Source organism: Melozone crissalis, unplaced genomic scaffold, assembly GCF_028551555.1.
Source record: "Melozone crissalis strain CALT ecotype California unplaced genomic scaffold, PUWL_Pcris_2 ptg000042l_1, whole genome shotgun sequence".
NCBI lineage: Eukaryota > Metazoa > Chordata > Aves > Passeriformes > Passerellidae > Melozone > Melozone crissalis.
This window is the reverse complement of record NW_026535820.1, coordinates 52,800,000-52,825,218: the sequence shown is the minus strand read 5'-3', so window position 1 is coordinate 52,825,218 and position 25,219 is coordinate 52,800,000. Positions and strand designations below refer to the sequence as shown.

General features: G+C 43.8%; 1 protein-coding gene across 1 annotated transcript in view; it reads right to left on the bottom strand.

Moving 5' to 3' along the window:
- The window catches only part of PHLPP1 (PH domain and leucine rich repeat protein phosphatase 1), a gene marked incomplete at its 5' end in the record, with an annotated part of 137,010 nt that extends 112,380 nt beyond the window's left edge, over nt 1–24,630 (bottom strand). Inside the window, 3 exon segments of the mRNA XM_054285449.1 lie at nt 23,165–24,536; nt 24,539–24,582; nt 24,585–24,630. Coding sequence (XP_054141424.1) covers nt 23,165–24,536; nt 24,539–24,582; nt 24,585–24,630 — 1,462 coding nt within the window.
- Nucleotides 24,631–25,219: the final 589 nt, after the last annotated feature.

Sequence of the window (25,219 nt, the reverse complement as noted above, 5' to 3'; positions counted from 1 at the left end):
TTTCTATGATAGGCACCTACATTCAAGGAGAAGAACATGGAACTCCAGTAAATGCTGTACTTTTGAGGGGATCAGTACAACACATGTTTCTTTTCCCATTATACACGAACACCTTACTATAGCGTTAGGAGAGCACTTCCTTCTAGAAATAGAGCTCATCAAAGACATCAGAGAGGAAAAAGGGACAAGGTAAGACGTACATTCCTTTTTCTTTCCCCCTCCCCCCGCTCATCTTTATGCTTAAATATGTCTCTCTCTTAGCATTAGAATCTTAGCATAAGAACAGGTAACAGCCACCAATTTGTTTTGGCTATAGTCTGAAGGTGAATTTCAAGGAAAGCAATAAAGCGTTGTTCTAGCAATTCGAACAAATAAACCCAGCTTCTTCCAAAACAGTGTCTGAACACACACAATCCTCCTATTAAAAAACAGCTGCCCAAGCTACCCTGTTAGCAACATAGGCTGTTCTCTAGCCGTGATTCTGGGAGAAAACATAAGCACAGAACATACCAGCACTGCTTGTGTAAGTACCACTATAATGCAGACAGAGAAAAGATCTTCTTGAATCTCTCATCATGTATTTGTCTTAAGTATTAGCAAGCACATCTAATTAGTATAACAACCACCCATTTATAATTTGTGGTTTTAAATACATATTTTACAGCCAACTCGGGAAGTCAACTCTCTGTGAGCATTTTACACGCATGTCAACAGAATTGCTGCCAAAGGGGTTACATACCTATTTCATACAGCAACACCAGTTAGTAACTGGACAGCTTACTCAGTAACGGGACAGCTTACACAAGCTGATTAATTTTAGACAAACCTCAGCAAGGCAATACTGCCCAAAATAAGGCTCTTTTAATCCCTGCCCAAAAAGTCCCCATTCCACAAATACCACCCAGATGCCTAGAAGAAATATGGAACTCCAAAAGATCTAAGAGAGTCCTTCTTCCCACTGCAGTTTTCTATCTGGTGGTCTACTTGCTTTGTTAGCAAGGCAGACCACAAGAACCTTTTCTCCCAAAGGGTCTCCCAGAAAAAAACAAACACTTCACAAAGCAAAAGGATTTCCCTCCAAACAGTTTGGCCGCCTGCACAGTAGAGGAACTGAGTGGGGAGAAAAAGCAAGTACTGGTGCAAAAAGCTCAGTTTTAATCAACCTCCTAATATCGTACCATGAAAATATTCATGGTACCATTTTTATGGTGTCGTGCCACTAATTTATCCAACTTTTGAATACTTCCTACTGACCTCTGGATCCAGGGGATGCCAGCGACATGTCAACATGATACAACCACTACTGTGCCAGCTACCCTTGAGCAATTCTCTAATCTGCACCAAGCGCTACTTTGGGCTGATTGTTTTGTTTATGCCTGGAGCTTAAGTCTTTAAAAGTTATGCAAGTTAGGGCATCCAGGCTTAACCTTCAATTTTTGTGTTCAAAAGTGCAATCTTCTTGATTTCAAATTCTTCCACATCACTGGTGAACCATTTTTACTAGTCATTTCTAAGTTTTGAAAATGTTTTCTTTAGCTATAGCACATCATATAATACTCTGTAGTAAGAAAGCTTTCTGCAGAATTAAGCATAATTCAAAACACCAATTACACAATTAGCAAATCTCTGCAAGCTGACAGCCCAGCACCAGGTAGGGAAAACTAAAGAGAAGATCAACTTTCCCCTTGTAAGTTTCTTAAAAATAACACAAGTTTCTTTTATCTATCATACTGATGAAGTTCCCTTTGTTTTGAACAAGAAGTTTTATATGTGCAGTCTTTATTCACATTTTATGATCCCTACACAAAAAAGCCTAATTGACAGAAAGGTATCAAACTTCAAATAACAAGACACTGGATTTTGTGTTCTAGCTTTGTCCCTTTGTATCCCAACAGAAGTTGGTCAGTGAACTACACACAATTTGTCTTTTTTCCTGCATCCAGACATTAAAATAAACAAAGGTGAAAGAGACCAGAGTTTCAAGTTTTTGATTTATTAGTGCTAAAATTACATTATTATCATACTTAATATAGAATAATAGCAGAGGTTCAACATATTACTAATTTTATCCTGTAATAGGTGGATTGGATGGTATGCAGCAGGAGTCGTGGGAGGACACTCACTGAAAAAGGTAACATGTAAATATTTGCACATTTATTTTTAAGAAGGCTTAAGTTAGAAGTCTGTGAGAATTCAATAAATGTTAAGAGATACAGGCAAACTCCTTATTTTAGATACTTCAAAAACAGGTTTTTAAAATGTTATAAAACGATGTCACATCAGTACCTTCTGATTTTGCAGTGACCATTATACCAAACCTTTTTGAAAACAAAATGCTCACACACAAGAGTGCACAGCTAGACAGCACTAGTCCTTGTTCAGATTATAAAAGATGCGCGGAGGCACAAGTAAATGGTACTGACACATTTATTGATCTTAAGAATTTTCTGTAGCCCCCAAGTGCCAATAAGGCAAAAAAGAGATGGCAAAAAGCACTGCCTCCTGAAAGCTATCCCCAAAACCATGTTTTTCAGACTCAATGTCTTGCAGACATTAGGATGGAAGAAGTTGCCTATGGAAGGCAGCCCTGAAAGTAGCATGTCCTGGTGAGCAGCATCAGGCCCATGCAAACTGCACCATGCTGAAAAGGCATCACTTCTGGGAGATGTCAAAGCAAGGCCTTGTCACTGCAAGTGAATGTAGGAAATAAATTAAAAAAAAAAAAAAAACCCACAAAAAAACAAAGCAAAAAAAAAAAAACCCTCATCAAAACAAAATTAATCCATTATAAAGATTAGCCAATCTTGGAAAAAAGTACTGCATATTACTCCACAGGGAGGAGTAAAAGAGACTATGCTAACAGGGCACAGAAGTGTTACACACACCACAGTACAAAGCCAATCCAGCATGGCTAAATACACCCACCCACTCAGCCAAAGCAAGATTCTGCCTTTCAAAAGTTTTAACCCATTCCCACTCATTTCTACAGACTGGAAGACACAGCAAACAGCAGCTAGCTTTTCAAGGCAGAGACAACATACATTTATGTCACTTAACCATGCCCAGCAGCCTAGTAAGAACAGACAGGGTGTTCTTTTAACGCAGGTTCAGAAAAGCTGAGCACAAAGCCCCACCTAAACTCAGAATTTCCAACAGTGGCTGCTTCAGGAAGCTTTCTAGAAGAAATGTAATAGAGCGCTCTCTTCAGTACAGCAATCCCTTGAAAGGAAACAGATTTCATTTTCATTCAGCCCAGACCAGCCCTTTGGCACTCAAGGGTCAGAGCTGCCTGACGCTGTGCAAGCAGTGACTGACTCCCCAGAGCCCCTAAGAGCAGTGGTGCAGGACAGCACACCATAAAACACCAATCGATAACCCTTCCCTTGCTGCAAACAAATCTGCTTTATTCAAAAAAAGGAATATCCATTATCCACATTAATTAATAATTAGCATTTTTAACAGGCAATAGGGCAATGGAGTTGGCAGAGCACTCTGTACTGCCTCCCCCCTTGGGAAATTCTGTATTTGCTCTCTGCATGCCCTAAAATCACCTGTCCCTAAACCATGACAACAACAATGCCTTTGCCCATGACCACATTTTTTTTCTGCAGTAGAAAGTATACACAGCCAAAAAAAAGCTGAGGTGAAATTCCAAAAATCACAAATATTTAATCTCAGTCATCTAGATAACTGCATCTGAGCTTGAAAGCAACACTATAAAGTCTGATTAAGGTTTAAAGTGTACAAAAATTAGAGCAATGCACTTGATTGGTTGAATTACCTACCCTGTTATGAAGCCAGGCAGAAATAAAGTTTAAAAGCTAAAGATGTTAAAAGACAACTTGTTTTCCTTACATTTTATTAAAGACCAAAAATAATTTCTGCCTTTCAAACCCCTCCCAGCCCCTCCATTTTTTCTTCTAGAATTTACGTTTAGAATCTTTAAAATCTGATTTTTTTAATCTTTTTTTTCATGGAGGAGTGGGGAAAAAAGGAAGAGCTGTAAATTAGGTTTCTGGAAAAGCACTCCAATGGTTTCTTGCAAGTGGATTACAAGTCAACAGGAAAACAAGGGATTTGTAGCTACTAAACTTTTGGATTATTTAGCCCAGCAATTTGCTAATGCAAGCTTTTGTGTGTTCCAACATCAGGGTCACATGAAACATCTGTTTTGGTACTCACAACCCACATGCAGCTCCAGGACTGTCCAGTGACTTAAAATGGAAGACTGCTTGAGTACTTTAGATAATGGTATGACAGCCCAGCATCATGGCCTGCCAATTTGCTGGAAGGTTTCCTGGGAAGAAAGTGCCCACCTGCACACAGCAGAAACCAAAAGGCTGCTGCTCTTGTGACTTTCCATAATGAGTCATACCACAGAAGAAATCTCCACCTTGCAAGCATCCAGCTTCCAAGAGAGAACTCCCAATAGAAGGACAAAAATCCAGGGGTTTCTAGGTGTGCTACAGAAATGAAAGGGAAGAGGAAAAAAGTAGTTCAGCATTTCTCCCTGTAGTTTTAAGATCAAAACTATGGAAGCAATGTGTATGCTAAAAAGTTTCTCACCATTATCAGGAATATGGAGGGGAAAGGACCAGGTGCCACAAAGTTTACCATCTTGCCCAAAATCCTCCTAAACAATTTTTCATCTCAAAATACTTAAGAAAAAGTTAAACATAATTTTTAAAATAATAAAAGCTGACAACATAGTGTATCCACTAGAGTTGCCTTCACAGTTTTTCTTAATCACAAAAATATGTGACCCAAAAGAACAGGGTACTGTTGCATCACTAAGATTATACAGTATTATCTTGTATGGACATAAGAATCCTAGAGGAATTTTGAGTCTCAGGTAAATCAGTGTCTTTTACAGTCATCATAAAATGCAAACACTGAAGACCTGTGAATGACTATATATGCCTGTACTTTCCAACTTCAAGGGTTTAAAGTAGAAATATTAAAATATTTTCAAGAAAGGTGCTACACAGTGACTATAACAGTTTGAAAAAAAGGACAGAAGCTTGCCAGGTGAGAGGACATAACAACCTCCATCTGACTGTCCTGATTTGCCCCAGCTTTGCTACTAGTTTGCATGTTATGCTCTTGCAAAACAGTACAAAGTTGACATTAAAAGTGAAACAATGACAGATAACTATTATCACCATAATAAAATGTCTAAGAGCTGGCTAAGTTGAACAGGGCCAGAGGGAAATTCCAAAGCCTAATTTTATCCTCTTAAGTATCTAGATATATAGACATGTTTGCAGAAATATTTTCCATTCACATGATGGCTACAGTATTAATTACTATCCTACAACATTCTGCTAAATACACACACACACACAAAGGCATATGTTTCAACAGAGTAAATCCTACACCACTGATGGTGGGGAAATGAGACACACAAAGAAGCGGCTTTCAATAAAAACCAAGATGGTTTTCATATGTAAAACTCATCCACACTATAATAAGCCTTTGACTTTTAGTTTACTTGTGTGATAGGTCTCCAATACCAGATTATAAAGGCAGAGGGAACAAGACAATCCTATGGAGACTGGTACTTTCAGGTGATAGTATCTTGCACACAGCATCTTGTGGCAAGTGCTCAATTTGCTTATGTAAGCCAGAAGCTAAACAAAAAGACTTGGCATTATAACAGAACAGGCAGCTCTTGAGCATTCATCTACTCACAATGCTAACAGCTAGGAGGAGCAATAGCATAAGCACACATTCCAACACCCCTTTTTGTAGCAGCAATCATCAGCTCACCAGAACATGCTATAATAATTAAAAAAGGATAGGAATTACACTTTCTGTGTAGCCCAGCTCTCCTCTTACTCACAGTACTTTCAGACTTTCAAAGATAGTTACCTTAACTTTATTGTCCTCTATTCTGGAAGGTGAAACAAGCTAATTTCAAAATAGTCAAGTTTCTCTTAACACTCTTTTTATCTCCATTGTCCACTCTGCTTCAACAGCAACCCATAATTTGCACTCATTTCCAAGTGATGCCAACGCACTTCTATGGCTGCCTGGCAACAGGAGTTTTACTTGTAAATCTCCCCTCCACTGACACACTCCCCTCCTCCAGTACCAAAGAATGTGTGGAATAGCTGAAGCTATTTATCTTCATTTTGCTGAAGACTTTCACAAGGTGTTGAAAAAATACCAGAAAACCAACCTTGAAGCAAATCTGTGCTTGCATGCACTTTTTAGTCTTGTTATGAAATTGGGTTCACAAAGTAAGTTTAAGTAGTGACCTTCTAACTTTGAAGAGATTAAAACCTGACACATAATGTGTAATTTTATACATACAGGCAAGCAGAAGGTTTTTAATATAAATCTGTAAAATGTAAAGCTGCCACAGTACTTTCAGAGCTTAAAATGGTAAGCTGTTCTAAAAGGAAAGCTGCCATGGATATTCAGCACCAGTACTTATAATAGAAAACAGAATTCAAAACTCCTAGTTTGAAAGTTGGGGGGCAAAAAGCAGTATGAAGAGGCTATTTACCAGCAACAATTTTTCACTCCTTGCTTCCTCATTTTTGCTAGAACAATCCAGACATTTGGCACTACTTTCTCAGTTGCACGTGTGGTAACAAGTGCCATAATCTATATGTAAATGTTCTCAACAGACCACAATCCAGAACCAATGACACCTTGGGAAAGCTACTTCATTCACAAGATATGTTTTCTCATGAAAGGTAATTCAGACTGATCTCTAAAATTTGCAAGCTAGAGCATGGAAAGGGAAAAGAACAAAACCAGCCAAAATACTCACTGATGGAATAACAAGCACAATCCACTTCTATATAGCAACTAGAAGGGAACAGAATGAAACTCAAAAACACACTGCAGTTTTCACGAGAAGAGGAAGCTGTCCTACAAAAGCATCAGTTTTCAAACTAAGTCTCACAGCAGGGCAATGCTTAAGTCCTACACATGCCAGGATCCCAATAAAGATGGAACCTTATAAGGGTGATTGCTTAGCTTTAAGGTAATCCAAGTTTAAAACATTATTTTTAAGGGTACAGTGGCTTGCAGGTTTTATAAGCCAGCATAAAAACACATACTTCACCACATGCTATGAGCCAGACACACAAACTTTGGGTTCCCACCTCCAATTCAGTTTCCAGATGAAACATGCTGGATGTAGCCCATCCTGCCTACATAAAAAGCTTTTCATCTATGGACTTCCTTGCTATTCAGGTACCAAATCATGTATATCCCAGTATATACAGTTCCATCAAGTACTTCTCTCTCCATTTTCCAACAGACAATCCAAAGACTTGTTAACAAGCAAATATCAGAAGGGTCTGTACCACCCCAAATCTGTTTGTTTTGGTGAAAATGGCAACTTGCCCAAATCCTGCTGTACTCATCCTAGATAGCTGTGTCCTTTCCTCAATGCCTCAGCCATAACAGCAGAAAACCCACACCAATATGCCACTTTCCCTTTTCCAGTACTCTTTACATGTGTCAGTAATGTCTATCACAGTGGTATCTAGCTATAAAGATTAGAGACCACAGATCAGAGATGTGGCACAGCTCCTGAGAAGTGAAATGAATGCTTAAGTCTGTAGAGCAACTTGTAGCTTTGACTACCAGCTTTGATTTAGTAATTGTTTTCTGAGTTTTCTTTCACCTTCTTGTCCCCCCTCTCTCTCCCCTTCCATGACCCAAAGGAAAGCCCTGTTACCAGCTTTCTTCTCACCAGGCAGCAAGTTCACTTCCTCATGCCCCCTTGAGAGACCATTAGCAACAGTCTATGGACAACAAACATATTGGCTAGAGCCTTAAAACTCAAATAGAAAAAGGACTATTTAACTTGAGCAAGTTAAATGTAAGCAGCCAGACACCACATGCCAGCATAAAGTTTTCCTCATCAAACTCAGCATTTCAGAATATCTAAGATTACATGTGCTAGCAAAAAAGTGCTAATCTATCCCTGTTCAGACAAATCCAAATGTACCAAAGGATTCAGCTATCTTCAGGCTGTGGACTGTGAACTTCTCATGATTCTTTGCTCTTTCTCAAGAGTTGCCAAGTGTATAAACTGTTCCCATTATTTACTCACAGATTAACAGTTGGTAAATTGGTCCCAGGGAATTGCTGAAGAATTTTCCTTATAACCATTTCCCTTGATTACAAAAAAAAAAAGCCAACCACACAACGCCTTCCACCCCCAACCCCCAACCCTGAATGAATGTGAGAACTTCCTGCACTCAGAACAGCATGAATAGACCTGGCAAGTAGTCAGGGAGATAGTACAGGCCCATGAATACTCTGAATTCAGCTTCTGTGCTGCCGCTAAATTAAAGGAATTCAGGAGCCTCACAAAGGCTTGGTTATTTAATTATATTATAAAATAAAAGGCTGAATCTATTAGACAGCATACGAAAGAAACCCTTTCCCCGAGTGCCTGCGCAGAACAAGCAGCCCCAGTGACTCTGCCTAACCTTCTCCCTCTCCTCAGGGTGATGTCACCAGCACACTGCTGCCAGATCCAGCAGAGCTGCCCATGGTGGCACAGCACTGCTCTACCTGCAGGCAAGAGTCCTCACCAGCCAGCCTGAGACAAGCCGTGCTTCTCTCCCACATTTTTACCTTTGCTCTTCACTCACCATGAGACTCGTGACACTTGCAAGCAAGCTACATCCGTATTTATCTCTGATAACTGGATGAACACATACATCAGCATTCAAACACTCTTTTCACTTCAAGTGCCTTCAGTAAAAACCAAAGCACACACATTAATAAGAGTAACAACTACCAGTTAGCAGAGATGCAAAAACTCTTTTTTTCCCCATCATGTGCTACCTCCCCCCGCTTTATAACTACCAAGGGACAAATGCACTCAGCAATCTGCCTTACAGATCATTAGGAAACCAAGTCAGAGCAGCTTCCTCTAACTGAGGACTCTGTTACTCATCAAATCCCTCAACAGCCTCACATACACACAAGAAAATGGATAGGGCAAGAATAGCACTCAGAGGGAAAGATCAAAATGACCCAGAGCACTGTGCATTCATTTTTACAGTTCAGCTAGCCATGCTTGCAATTTGGGGACCCAGGCTGGCACACGTGAGACAGCAGCACCTCACCCTTGTGCCTTGCCAGAAAGGTGACAGCCCTACATCTCATCAGTCACAGTGAAATGCTCAGGGTGGTGGCCATGCTGGCATGAGCTAATGAGACCTGCAACCAGCTACCATCACACTTTTCACTACCAAGAAGGGAAGCAAATACTCTCATCCACAGCAAAACTGCCAGGTGTACCTGCCGGCACAGTCCCACAGGGCCGTAATTCTCCTCAGCATCAGCTGCCAAAGGATAACTGTAACTCCAGTGTGGAAAAGCTAATGCACAAGAAAATCCAAAAAGACAGAACAGGATGTTTATGCATGAATGATAAGACAAGGTTTGTCTAATATTTCATTAGGAAAGTAAGGATATTGCAGTACTTCCTGGCTATGGATGAAGACATGATTATATTCAGACATGTCTGCTACAAAAAGGTTGGTGGGTTTATAAAAGTAAAAAGTGGGTATAAAAGACTTCAGGCCACAGCATTTGTTTTGGTATGGACAGCATCTACATTAGGAATAAAAGTTAGACATTAGTCTCCAACCATCTTCAGACAACTATGTCTTTTGCTGCAAAGCAAAAGTCATGTCTGCAGAGACCAGTCCAAAGGATTTTCAACTGAGAAGATGCTGTATATGAAAATCAGTAGATGTGAGCTAAAGTAAAACTTGAATGTGAAAAATGTGAAGCAAATGTGAAGAAAAAGGCCAGTGCAATCAGAAATCCATAGTGCCAAGGTACAATTGCCCAAGAACCTACTGAAGAGCATGTTAAATACCATCTCTGATTAAGGATTACCTAAACACACAGTAATGGAACAAACTTGAACTAACAATACCACACCTGGAAAGGCAATTCTCCAGCTTCAACTGCAACATGGTTAAGAATCTCACAAAATAAAGAAGACATAGATGCAGGAACAGTTCACCTCTACTAAAATTACAGTTGTTCTTGTTTCACCAGGAACAAGGACATATAGAATCATAGAATATTCTGAGTTGTAAGGGACCCACAAGGGTCATTGAAGTCTAGCTCCTGACCCAGCACACCACAGCCACAAGAATCATGCCATGTGTCTGAAAACACTGTCCAAACACTTCCTGAACTCTTGCAGGCCCGGTGCCTTGACCACTTCCCTGGAAAGCCTTTTCCAATGTCCAAACCACATTCTGGTGGTTCCTAACATCCAGCTTAAACTTCCCCTACACAGCTTCATTCCATTCCCTTGGCTCCTGTCACTGGTCACAGATGAGAGGAGATCAGTGCCTGCCCCTCAACTTCTCCTTAGCAGGAAGCTGTAGGCTACAATGAGGTTTCCCCCTCAGTCTCCTCTTCTCCAGGCTGAACAAACCAAGTTGACCTCAGCTGCTCCTCAAAAAGTTTCCACTCTAGGTCTTCACCATCTCTGCAGCCCTCCTTTGAACTCTTCTCAATGGTTTGAAATCTTTCTTATACTGCAGTGCCCAAAACTGCACCCAGTGTTCAAGGCGAGGCTGCACCAGTGCAGAGCAGAGCAGGACAATCCCCTCTCTCAGCTGGCTGCTGGTGCTGTGCCTGATGCACCTCAGGATGCTGATAAGCCCTTATGGCTGCAAAGGCACACTGCAGACTCATTTCTACTTGCCATTGACCAGGATCCCCAGATCTCTTTCTGTGAGGCTTCTCTCCAGCCCCTCATTTCCCAGGTTGTGTGCCCATCTAGGGCTCCAACATTCCAGATGTACAATCTGGCACTTGCTCCATTGAAATTCATACAGTTGGCATGCAATCCTCTTCTGGACAGAAGTCTGACCACTGAGGTCCCAGGACCTGCCTACCAGGAACCCTACCTTTTCCAGGGCTACAAGAGGAGACCAGACTTTCCCTGTACAATACTCCCTAGCAGCACTTTTGTTCACAATTCAGAAAGGACAATGACCGTTAACTGCATGTTTTATTTAACTTGTCTAGTTGATTGTGCCTAGCTTAGCTGGTGATAGCAAACATGAGAGCAGCGCCAAATGCTGAATCTCCTCCATGTCTGCTGTATGCATTCCTAAAAAGCAGAAGCTTTAAGGATGTGCTGCATGTAATACCACTGTTTACAAGTCAGTCTAATGCTAAAGAATTAGTACATCCAATTCTAGGTTCAAAGGCTACAACAGCATGAACTCTTCTACCATCAGCCAGAGTTCTTACTATGCAAAATCAGCCTTTTTTTCCTTTATGTCATAATCAGTTTACAAATTCTTATAACAGACAACCCAGGCCACAAGCCTTCCCTTTTAAAACTCTACATTTGCTAGAGATGCTCTGCTGGATGAAGAACACGACACGTGACACAGGAGATTTTATTAAAACAAAAAAAAACCCTAAAATCTTTTCAAATGCTTATTCCTGTAATATAAAGGTACAGTACACCTTAAACTGCTTTAAGGCTCTGCTCTTTTTATCTCTTTTGACTACACTATTGCCTGATTCTACACTGTTGACATATATGGACAGCAATTTGTTACAGCCATGTGCTGTCACTCTCTGGAGAGAATTTTACATACTTATTTTTGCAGCCCTGTGTTAGCCATGCTAGAACAAATGCTCTTCTCCACAAGTAATGCAGTGGAACTGTTTGATACACAGCCTTACAGATACAGGCACGGGAGAATGAGGAACACACAAAGAGGCCTGCTGATACATGCATATTGAAAAGAAACCCTTCAAAATCTTCAATAAGAAGACTCAAAATGTACAAAAAGGCTGAGTTGGTAAATGCAGCCAAGAATGTCCAAAAACCTCCAGTAGAAAAAGGAAAAGGAAAGCGGGGGCAGGGGGGAAAAGGAAGGAGGAAAAGAAGGCAGGAAGGAAAAAAAGACAAAAAGGAAAAACAGAAAAAGAAGAAAAATAAAAGCACTACAAAAAAAGACAAGTAGGAAAAAAGATGGAAAAAAATTAAGGCAAAGGGGGGAGAAGCATCTAGCTGCCTGTTCTGGGCTGAAAGGATCTACAGTTGATCTCTGCTTCGCAATCTGCTGACACTCTCAAGACAGCACTGTTCACAACTAAGGTGACAAATCTGCATTTCCCATTTCCACAGTGTAAGAAAGTAGTATCAGTTATTTGCCAGGAACTCAAAATCTATCTCCTATTAACACAGAACTGAAGCAGCAAGAGGTGCTGAAACTGCTCACATTCCAGTGGAGCACTGCACAAAGGATCACATCCCACCCCATGCTGCAAATTAAACATCAAATATACCTCGGGTTCCAGCAGAGAAACATCTACTCAGACACTCACAGAAGAGTACGGCCTAGTCCACTGCAGGCTACAAGCTGTCTTAATCTCTGTACTACAGTATCTAGTGATACTGATCAATATTATTTCATTTTAGATTTCAATTACAAGAAGCTGCAAGTTTCAAAATAAACTAGGATCACATATCACAAAGATTCAGAAAAGAAGTATTCTGAAGCATTTTTCTTAAAAGAGACATATTGAATATGTAACCCATAAAGCAAAATAAGTAAAATAATTTAATGCACTCCTCTTGTATTAGCAGGAATTAACATTGTCATTTGATTAAGGAGATTAAAGACACACATACCAAGCAGTTCTCAGTGTTACAGTCTAATCTTAGTAGGGATGAATATGCTTATACAGATGATACCATTGTTCTTGAAGTCATGAAATGGAAACACTTTCTGTATTTGATAGTCCGAAATGTACCACATTAACCTTTTGTTTATTCACAGGGAATGTACAGACTATAGGTACTTTAATTTATACAGAGAAGAGGCATGTTTTTCATGCCATCAAACAAACCCACCCACCTCACCCATAAAACAAAAACAGAACAAACAAACAAAAAGGAAGAAAAAAATTTTAAAAATTAAAAAAAGATAAGACACATTCTACCAACTTCCCAGAGCTTGGACATTTCAAATTTTTTTAGTCAGTATTTTCTTTTATTAGCTAGGACACCCAAGACAAAAATTGTTAACTGCTTGCTCTGAAAGGACATAAACTCAGGTCTACTTCTAAATAATCCATTTTTAATCCAGACAACCATGCATCTACCAAGACAGTACATTAGAAGTCCTCAACTCAGGAACAATTTTGTGTAATTACATACATACTGCAAAGCTTTCAACAAACTTCTGTTTGTATTTCTGAAATGTTAAATTGCATCTCCCACACATGTATGATTAACTACTCTTTGAGACACATCATGTTTGCAACCTGCAAACGATCATGCTTTAGTGTTAGTGACCACGAAATACCGGTACCAGAAGAAACCAAGAGCTCCTAGACTGTTAACTTCAATTCATTAGACATGCTAGCCATCTTCCAGATGTTCCACCACTTCATTCTTAACACTTTGTCATTAACATCTTTATTTCATCAGACAAGCTTCATAGAATGAAAGCAAACAGACAGATGCAGAAAGTCAGCACTGACACACAGTAATTATGCCTGAGACAACCTAAAAAGTTTCATAAGTAAAATGATTGCTCACTGATGTCCCCTAGAGGTCTGTCTGAGCCACAAAGTAAGACACAACAAGGAAAAATACCTTCCTCCATCACTTACTAGTCCTGCACTTCAGTCACAACAACGCCATGCAGAGCTACAGGCTCTGGGTACAGGCTGGAAAGCTGCCAGGTGGAAAAGGACCTGCAGGTGCTGGTTGACAGCAGCTGAACATGAGCCAGCATATGCCCAGGTGGCCAGAAAGGCCAAGGGCATTCTGGGCTGTATCAGCACTTGTGGGGCCAGCAGCAGCAGGGTCGGGATTGTCCCCTGTATCCAGCACTGCTGAAGCTGCACCTTGAATGCTGTGTCCAGTTCTGGGCCCCTCATAGCCACAAGGACATTGAGGCGCTGGAGCACGTCCAGAGAAGGACAACAGAGCTGGTGAAAGGTCTGCAGCACAAGTCTGATGAGAAGCACCTGAGGGAGCTGGGGGTGTTCAGCCTGGAAGAAAAGAAAGTTCACTGAGGACCTTATCACCCTCTAAAACTGCCTGAAAGGAGGGTGTAACCAGGTGGATGGTGGTCTCTTTTCCCAGGCAACAAGTGACAGGACAACAGGAAATGGCCTCAAGCTGCACCAGGTGAGACTCAAGTTGGAATCAGGAAGAATTTCTTCACTGAAAGGATGGTCAGGCATTGGAATAGCCCGTCCAGGAAGGTGGTGAAGTCACCATCCCTGGAAGCATCCAATAAACAACAGGACATGGCACTTAGTGTTTAGTTGGCATGGAGGTGCTCAGTCAAAGGTAGGATTCAATGACCTTGGAGGTCTTTTACAACCTCCACCATTGTACGAATTTGAGTCAATAATCATAAAAAACTCACGATAAGGAGTCACTGGTTCAGCTGATCAATCATCTAATAAGTAAGCAGATTGCACACATAGTTAGCTTTGCTGCTTGTAGGACTCCAAGCACGAATGCAGCGCTCCTACTTACTATCTGCTGTAATAAGAAGGTTAGAGAGGATCTGGCAGCAAGACAAAGCAAGTGCTTCAATGAGAGCAACAAAATGTCACTGTGCACAATTCTGATCAGAAAACTCACTGTCCACTTAGATACTTAAAACTTTCAAGGCAGCTCTAAAACTCAGGAGAGCTGCTTAGATAGAGCTCCTCCATGGTGTATATAAAAGCAAAATTGCTGCTGGTAAGGACTTCCAAACTTTCTGTACCGTTTATATTAGAGCCAATAACAGTTTGAACTAGGCATAGTTATTGTTTGAAGAAGCATGCAGCTTTTTCAAAGGAAAAGAGTCAGAATTATTCTCATCAACTGAAGGTGCCTGAATCACAGGCTCTGTTCTACCCTTAATGCTGCATCTACATTTTCTTCTCCCCAGAGCACACATTCAGAAAAGGAGTGGCTTGCCACTTATCTTAATTACAGGTCTTACTATCTCTTTCTCTTCGGACACAAAGCTTCATAAATCAAACAAACAGGAAGAGAAATTGCATTCAGATTACATAATGAGGTTTATGTAAATTACACCTACAGCCCAGGGTCCTGAACTTCAAAGGCATTCCAGCTCCTCATTACCCCCTGGACCAAGACCCACTGTTTTGTCTTTATTTAAATAAGTTGGCACAGCATTTGGAGTGCTTGAAGATGAGAAGAACCGGTTAAAGTAGCTATTATGAGCTTTTGAGAATTATGACTACAATCCAGAGCCTAGTCAAGCTGAAGATTCCCATTGCCACTGCACAAGACCAAGAACAATTAACACCCTGCAGAGGAACAAATTTACCTCTGGCCCACAAAAACATCTCGACTTAAACTCTAAAAATCTTGCCCACTTGCACAATTTTCATTTTCCTTCTACCAAAAACTAAACTAGATAAAAATGGAGACAAAAATTCCCTGAAACTCAGTATTTTGCATCAATATGTAAATAGTTATTCTTAGCTGTCAAATCGAGGAACACACAGTTAGTTGAGCAATGAGTATTTTCAGCATCCCTCCAAATAAGTCAAAGCCAGCTGGAAGAAATTTTACTTCCCTATCGACAGAAAAAGCTTCAAAGAAGAGTATGCTACGTTGTGAAATTAAATGACTTCACTCCAGGAGGTCTTTCTTCCTGATTTTACAGCTGTCATTTTTAAATGCAATGTCCTCCAAAGAACAATTTTTGCCCCCTAAATAATGGGGAGATGGAGCAGGAAGGGGGGTACAAAACCCCCAAGAGATTATGTACCATTCCCATTCTTTCACATATTACCCCATCCATGGGAGCAGAAAGCCCCAGCCATCAGACCCCGAGGTCAGGACTAGCTAACCAGGGAAGCAAAAGGAATCCTGGTTGGGACAACTGCCACAAAGAACTTGGACTATCCACTTAGGTAACTAAATGATTTTATGTGACAGTGGCAGGGAGTACAGAGGGACCTGGTGACCACATCCATGGTGGGTAACAGACAAGACCCCAAAGGGTGATTACTGACAGTGCCTTCTTTTAAAAAAAAACCAAACACCACAGTGGCTGTGACAGCACAAACACCACAGAAAACCAGTTCTACCATTCATTTTGCCAACCTGAAATCCTGAATGGAACTCGAGCAAAACGCACATACATCCCTCCAGGATGGTACAACAGATGCTGCATTCCAAACAGCAAGTAATGCTGTTTCTTTGCATTCACGTTTACCATACAGCACACATATGATAAAAAGTAGACAAAGAGTTAAATAAAATATATCATAAATAACTATACTTAAGTTTTAAATCCTCAGATACCTAAGGTGATGTCAGTATGTAACAGCAATCAGTGGGAAAATGTTCAATTCAAATCTGCCATGAGTTATTTTTAGAAGGTGGTATCTATGTTAGGATACCATGGTGGATAAATGCCAGACTAATTGAAAAAAATAACGAATCTACAATGAATACAGGTTATTTTCTAGTGAAAAATGTAGATTATTCTCACAAAAAAGGCAACGCTACAGCTAATTCAACTGTTCAGAAAAGCTATTTAAGGACAAAAGAATAAAAGTTACGGAAAGAATAAAAGTTGGCACTTTGGAATGAAGCACAAAAATTTTCTGCCAAACTTTATAGATCTTAAATACCTCAAATCTATACACAATTCCAACACTACCATACAGTTGTAATTTTAACAGGTTTCCCAACTCTCTGATGATTTTCATAAGAAAGATATCATTGTTTGGGGTTTTTTAAATGAGGTCCATTGTCCTCCTGCGATGTTTTTTAAATATCCGGTGAATGTCTTAGTGTTTCAGAATTCCTGTCTTAAAGACAAATGTAGAAAAAGTTAAGACACATTTATTTCTCAGTGAGTTTAAAACATTTTAGGTGTTTATGAAGGTCGGTTGCATTTCTCTTAAACATCTCGGAGAAGTAAAAACTAAGTTGGAAACGTATGGCCAAGACAGTGAAGTTTACAAACCTGAAGATGTTTTGGTACACCACACCCTACCGTTTTTACTTGGGTTTTCCACACACAAACTGCAACTGACTTGAAGCATCAAAATCCATTCCATTTGAATACACACACAAAATATTTTACCAACATATCCTCAAAGGTAACTACAGCTACAACTAATTCAGTTCTCTGGGTTAAAAATACAGTTATTACAGAGCTACTCCAGACAAACGGCTTCTCAGAGAGCAAATCCTCATTTGAGGAAAAGCTCTAAAATACAGCAATAAAACTGACTCAAGGAAGGCTGAAAACAAGTACATGAGGACTTTGATCTGAACTAAAATGCCAGTGCGCCCCATTCCACAAGGAGTGAAATAATGAAACACCGCAGACTAAGTCAAACTATCCTTGCTTTGCACAGATGGTCAGTCTTTGGTTTCTTTTTCTTTTCCTCCCCCTAAATTAACAAACTAATAGCTTAAATAGTTATTCAAAATGATCACCCCTTAAACACAGAGGGAAATGAAGCTGTAAGTATGTGAGGCACAAGCTCCCTCCAAATTAGAAAGCTGAGTATAAGAAGCAGCAGTCTTCAGGATTTCCATCTCTAAAGTTCTATGGAATTCTGTATGCATATATTTTTCAAATTGACCTGCTCAGGCAGGTTATCTTATACATGCCTGTCTTCTACAGGACCACTTAAATAACAAATAAATATCTCTTTATATTGTTTTATAAAGATTTTTTTAACTATCAAAGTAGGTTTTGGTAGTTAAGAAGCACACACCAGTTGCTAACACTGGATCGAATTAATAGGTTTTTTTTGTACTATTAAGCAGTACCTTCCCAAGAACCATGTAGTGCTTTAGATGCATAGCAATCTGTCAGTGTACTAATAGAACAGATGGATGCTTTAATTAGAGAAGGGCTCTTATGTATATCAGCAATTCCATCATCAAGAGGATGTTTATACCATTAAAAAAGGGGGGGGGGGAATAATTGGTAAAAATTGCAACAATGACAGTATCAAAATACATTAAGAGAAAAGAAAGGAGAAAGAGTGCCATGTTCTGTGCTGCAGCAGTGAAGAAATTCAGCTCCTGGATGTACCAAATTAGGTACTACATATTCAGTATATATAGTAACTGCTATGTACATCACACTAAAATCTCCCGTGTCGGTACTTAACACGTACTTAAGTTATGGATGCCAGCCAGGAGTACAACAGAATTTAAAAGTTGCAAAGACCATTGTACTTAACAGCTGTCACATACCAAAGCTCAGCTGTGGCTGCACCAGCATTCCAGCATTATCTGCATGGCTCCTCCTTTGTAAGAGTCCAGAACCCCCTGAAAGCTGCCTCCCTCAGAGAGACCCCATTCCAACAGAAGATAAGCAAACGGCTATGCACAGGTGGAGCCAGCCAAAGGCAATGCAACCATTTTAAACTCTCACTGCAGAACAGGACTAGAAATGCCATTATCTTGGGACCGACATGGACCAAGCCCAGATTTAAACTGCTATGTAGCTGAAAAGTGAGTTTCCCAAAGAGGAAAATTTTAGGTATTACTTCTCTCTGCAGGACATGCCAACACATAAATGATTACAAGGTAAAGAATGTTCATCCGAGTCACGTTAGGAAGAAAAAAAAAATTAGGATTACAGCAACCCTAGGCAGAGGTTGTTTTGCCTTTCAGTTTCAGACAAGTTCATGGAGACCTCTCCTGTCCAATCACACCTGCAAAAAGACATCCATTCACATTAATGTGAATTAATTCCTTTCATGTTAAAGATATGAGATGTCAGAACTATGTCAAGCGTTCCAAAAGCAGCTCTTTAGGGCACAGCTGCTCTCCCACACTCAATAATAAAAAGAGTGTCTCTGGCATGCTTCCCCCCCATAATGGCACTTAGTCACCTTAAATCGAGTTTATCAACGTATTAAATAGCTGAACTGAGTTATTCACCAAGTAGCATAAACAGCACCAGCAATTCAACACAATTCCACAAAGCTCTGCACTGCCAGGTGTCTGGCACCTTCTAAACTAAGCATCTAAAACTGTGTTTCCATCCATCTAGCTGGAAGTCTCAGTATGACCCCAACTACAAGGTGTACATTTTTTAAAGAAGGCAAGCAAACGCAATTGCTCAGAGCACTGCAACCGATCCTGACACAAGATCTTCCCCGTTTTTCTTTACTGGACAGAACAGCATCGCTTATACCTCAAGACCAAGCTAGATTCATTTTTCTTCACAGCTTTCTAAAAGGCCACGTGAGCCGAAAGGATCTCTTCCCAAATAACATCTGACAGCCAGAGGCAAAATTAACACCCTTAATTACAGCTGGCATTTCTTAGTATTCTGCCTATAGGCAGTCACCTACTGAAAAATTGATATATTTGATGACACCGGCAGGTGCAGAAGCCCTATCTCACATCAGGGGGCAGAGAATTTAATGGTGGCCAAGTGCCAGAATCAGAAACATTACCTTTCAGCACTAAAACAAAAAAGCCTCAAACACCCATTGTACTGAACCAGTCTCCAAGACCAGGCTCACATTACTCATGCTTCTTGCCATGCAGAAGCTCCAGAACACAGCACTGCATATAATTCCATGCTTAATTTTGATCTAAAACAAATAAGCAGTTTTGCAGCTTTTAATGAGACTGTTGTATTACTCTGTTTTTCCTTCCACGTGCAAGGACACTGTGACAACAATTATTTTTACAAAGCAATACAGAATATCAGAACTTGTTTGTAAGAAGCCTTCTGGATCACAGCCACTCTTGAGGTTTTAGGAATAGTTTAGGAAGTCTGACCTAATCGGTCTCCCAGAGACAATATCGTGACTGTAATTGCACTATGGATTCTTACACAGTTCCAGAACTCAGTCACACAGTATCTCAGCAGAAAGCTATTTAACCATGTCCTTTTAAATAGAGATTAAGTATTTCAAACTTTGAAGACATTATCTTTTGTTAAGGTAGATTTCAACAGAGAGAAAAACTGACATGCCTGACCAATCACTAATACCCAGTTTTGCTGAAATTGATGTTACAAGTAGGATCAGCCCCTTAAAGCTGTAAGGGATTTTGTTTTAGCAGTGGTGTTATCCATTTAATGCTTAGGAGTCAAGACACTGATGAAATCAACCACATTCACACTCTTAAGGAAGAAAATGAGAGGAGACACCAGAATAAACACGCATTAACCACATTCTGAAATAAACCAAGGCAATGTACAGGAAGCACTTTTACGTTCTTAGTGTCCCATTTTGGTTTTGAGGGTTTTTAAAAGACCAGATATTTCATTTACAGAATATTTGTGGACTGCTATTTATTAAGAAAACTGTTTTGTCATAGCAGAAAAATCTAATTCTCTGCAGTTCTCCTAGCAATAATTTTTTAATCTGTGTTTTCCAGATTCCACAACAGGAGAAATTACCAGCCTACAGCAATCACTACAACTATTTACTGTATTGTCTTATATGGAATTTGTAATGGTAAGTTTCAGTACAATCATCTTCCAGTCTTAAAACTGTCTTGCCTCAGAAATTAAAAAAAAAAAAACAACAAAGTCATCACTTTGCTCTCTTCTTCTCTCCCTACTCCAGGGGGATTAGGTGAAAGAATTCCTTTTAGAAGCAATGCAATAAATCCAACCAAGGTTTATATCATTTCACATCAGTAAAGGACAAGTATCACCAAATCCTACTGAGATAGCTTGCAGGAAATTACAGGGATAGAGATGCTAGTGCTTCTCTATCCATTGGGACAAGCCAAGCCACTTAAATCAACGAAGTCCTAGGCAAACAGGAAATCACTGTTTTAAAGCTTTCCTTAGGGTATGATCCTGGAGGATCATTTATTAAAAAGGTATTTCTCCTAAGCAAAACACTTAACTTTGGGGCCAAAAAAATCGCTCCCTTTTCCAGTGTAATTTGGTGTGTATTCTTTTTAAGTGTCTCTCCTTCCCTCCCTTTCATCTTGTCTGTATAAAATAAGGAAGCAGAGATAACTTGCCAAGACAGTTACATAAAATCAGTATAATTATGTGTCAGTAATATTTTCTTAGCTGTTTTTTGGCTGGCCTGGTACCTTAAATGCTGCAACCTTTCTGTTACAAGCACCTGATCACAGGTGTTTTAGATGTTGATCACAGATCTTCTCAAAGAGATAAGGATTTCAAAAAACGCTGCACTTTTGAAGTACAGAGGCATACTTGTTAGCATATGAACTTGCGTAAGAAATTTGCATTAATTTAATCCTATGTATGCTCACAGAAATATCCTTCTATCCAGTAGTTTTGTACAAGGAAGTCTAAAATGTACGAGCTACATTAGCAGTCAAGTTGAGACACTGAAATAAAACAAAGCTGGAACATCCACATTTAGCATGTATAATTAATCATTTAATGCATTAAAACTACATGCAAACAGGCTTAACTGTGTGTAAGACTTCGCTGTGTTTCCTGATTGTGTTTTCTTTAGAACACATCCTGTTAGAAAAGGAGGCACACAGCTGTCCCAATTTAAAACACGTGTGTGCATCCCCATTTAATGGTGGGGTGGGACTGGAAATAAAGGAAGTAACATCCCTCCCAGTATCACCTGCTGACTTCCATCCTCAAGAGCAGGCAAAGAAACACAAAAGACCACAATCATGATCTGAAAAAAAAGTATTTTAAGCTGCTTTCTAACCCCAATGCATCTAACCTATTTCTGTCAATTCCTTTAACAAATGCTACTTTTGCACTCGTTATGCCACGGTCATTGTACAATCAGAAAAATCTGAAGAAAAGCTGAATTGACCACTTTCCACCACTCCCACATTCTCTTCTGAATAAAAAAGGGCACTTATCCAGCATACTGCGCTCCTTCCCACCCCACCCCACCATTACCGACTCCGTTTGACATTCAGTGGAATTCACTCGAGAAAAGAAGCTCTGTATTTTTCAAAGTTAAAGCACTGAATTCTCACGGTTCATTGAAGGACCATTCTGCTCAGCCAACCCAGCAAGGGGATGGATGGCATGTGCTACTTTGCTAGCATGACCTCATCTTGGGATATCACATTTACCTGCTTCATGGGAAAACTGACAAGGTGTCTGAATGCATACTTGGACATTAAACAATGTCTTCGTTTTGAAGAGATGTACAGGATAGTTAAAACCCAAGAAGTTCCGAGATCACAGTAAGTCTTTTACACAAACCAACTCAACTGACACACAAGGTATTTTTAAACCTCCCTAAAACTGCAGAAGGTTGCATAATTACAACGTGGGAGCTAACTTTTCCACCCAACACTCTCCAAATTCTGTACTGTATGCTGTAACAGCAAAGCTGCATTACAAAGCTTCTCCCTTTCCATTATAAAGGTTTTGGCCACCCTGCTTCCAAAGACCATGACCTGTGCTTCCCCACTTCTCTCGCTTGCTGCCCTGTCTCTCCGTGAACTCCCACCACTCTAACGGGAAAAACTGATGCCAACAACGTAGAAAGCCAATCGCAGGATCTTGTTTGCAGGCATGCACCGCTCTCAGCTCAGGCAGCCACCGTACTGTGGTAACCTATTTCAGGAGCAAGAACTGCGGGCATTGCCCCTTTGGGAGCGAGCCGGTCGTGCCCTCGGCTCCGCCATGGGGCGTGCTCGGTGTTCCCCGGAGCGAGCACACAGCTCCACTACTAAACCGTGAGCCAGCTGCCGGCATCCCGCAAACATGTGGAACGAACCTTCGACCTCCCGTGCCCGGCAGCGGCACCGATGCAATTCCTCGTCACTAGGGAAAGCAGTAGTAGATTAAGGCTGATTTAACCTCGAACGCTCAGTGCCGCTGCTGGGAACGGGAAAACAACACAAGCGCGCCCTCCATTACCGAGGCGCTGAAAGAAGGGGAGGCAGCCCCGGGCACAGCGCTGGAGCAGCTTGAGTGCCGCTGACACCGCGTCTTCTCCCGGCAGCGGGCTCGGGGAGCGCTTCCCGCCGCCGCCGGGGACCTCCCGGCACGGCCCCTCCCAGGCGCGGCGCGGAGACACCCGCGGGCCGCCTTCCCCGTGAAAGGGGACGGCCCGGCGGAGGAGCAGCGCCCAGCCGCCCGCACGCCCTCCGCTCACCCCGGCGCCCGCCGCGCCATCAGCCGGGGCAGTGGGCGCGGCCCCCCCCCTTCCCCCACGGTCGCCCCCCAGCCCCGCTCACCGGCGTAGAAGCGGATGAGGCAGCCGGTCTCCGAGTCCATCCCCTCCTCCTGCACCCGCCACAGGTCCCGGAAGCCCAGCTGGGAGAGGTAGTCGTTCTGGATCTGCAGCGGCTTCTCGTGGGCCTCCAGCCGCCGGCTGGTCTCCCCGTGCAGCTGTACATACAGGGCGGGCGGCCCCGCTGGCTGCTCCCGCCCGCCGGCCGCGCCCGCCGGCACCCCCACTGCCCGCCCTGGGGGCAGCTCCCCCGGGCAGGGGGGGCCCCGGCCCGGCCCCGCACCTGCTTCTTCCACCCCGTCGGGGGGCGCCGGCTCTACCTCCAGCTCGTCCGAAGAGGACGAGCCACCGCCGCCGCCGCTGCTGTAGGGGTCCAGCCGGTCGGAGACGCTCTCGGCGCTGGGGCTGAAGCTCTCGGTGTCGGAGCCGGCCGGCCCCAGCTCCCCCAGCAGGGAGGGGCAAGAAAGCGGCGGCCCGGCAAGGTACAGTTCGGCCGGCGGTGCCCCGGGGCTCAAGTCGGAGGGCGCTGGGCTCGGCCGGCCGCCGGCCAAGTCGCTCTCCTCGGCGCCGCTGCACAGCGGCAGGCGGTCGGGCCGCGCCGCTTCCCCGCAGCCTCCTCCGGACAGCCCGCTCCGCATCCCCCGCCGGCTCCTGGGCTTCTCGTCCGGCTGCGGCCGCAGACCCTCGGCCGCGGGCTCAGGCGGCGCCTCGGCGGGGCCCGCCGGCGGCTCGGGCGGGGGTTGCGGCGGCGGCGCGCCCGCCTTGCCCAGCACTCGCACCACGCTGCTGCCGCCCCGGTGGCCGAGCTGCTGCAGCCGGGCGGCCACCTCGGCCGCCGTGGTCTCCAGGGTGCAGAGCACCGGGCGCAGGTAGCAGTTCATGTGCCGCTCGTAGACGTGGACGCAGCCCCGCTGCAGGTCCCGCCGCACCCAGTCCCGCTCCGGGGGCTGCAGGGGCTGCAGCTGCCGGGGCGGCTTCAGCAGCAGCAGCGCCTTCCTGTCCAAGCTGCGGGTGCCCAGCGAGGGGGCCGGGGCGCCTCCGGCAGAGGGGGAGGCGGCAGAGAGGTTCCTCTTCAACCTCCCCCGCCGCAGGAGCAGGGAGTTAGCGCTGCCGGCCCCGCCGGGGGCCGCCGGAGTCCCGCTGGCCGCCAGTGCCGCGGGAGGAGCGAAGCCGCCGGCTCCCCCTCGCCTCCGCCGCGGGCCGCCGGCTGCTTTGCCGTCCAGCTGCCCGCCGCCGCCCGACGGCTCCGCGCCGCTCTCCGCCTGACTCCTCCTGCCCGGGGAGCCGCTCTCCGGCTCTCCCCGCCCGCTTCCCGCCGCCGGGGCTTCTGCCGCTCGCTGCTGCGCGGGCTCCATCGCCGCGGGGCCGGGGATGCCGCCGCCGCCGCCGCCGCCCTGCTGGGAGCGCCGCTCGGCGCGGCGCGGGGGGGCCAAGCGGAGCGCGGCGCAGCGTCCCGGGCGTGGGGGGCGATTACGTAGCAGCCGCGGGAAGCATTCCGCCGGTGCCTAGCTCACTCCCGCTGCCCGGCTGTCGCCAGCGCCATTAGGGAAGGAGGCAGGCGGGCGAGGAGGGAGCGATCCCGCCGCCGTCCGCCGCTCCCCGCGCGCGCGCGGCTCATGAATATTAACCAGCCCACGGGGAGCGAGGGAGGCTCGCGAGGGTGACGCCACCGCTCGCGCGGCGGGGCGGGGCCTCGCCGATAAACACAGCGTGACTCCCAGCCGGCCCGGTCGCTGCGCGGGGGCCGCTGGGAGCTGTAGTCCCGCGGCGGCCGCAAGTCCCGGCAGTCCCGCGGCTTCCCGGGGGCCGCGCAGGCTCTGGGCAGGAGCGCGGGCGGGAGGCCGCGGCTCACCGGCGGTGTCGGCGCTCCCTCACGGCGCGGGGCTGAATCCGTGTTAAAATTATTCCAGGACTTTGTCCCGCGCTCCGTGTTCCTTGGGTCTGGTCGGCGGCTCTGGCAGGTCCAGTGAGCGCGCTCGCCCCGCTCTGCCCAGCCCGGCGCGTTGTCCCCGTTGGCTGCCTCGGCGCAGAGCCCGAGCACTGAGCCCAGGCAGTCTTC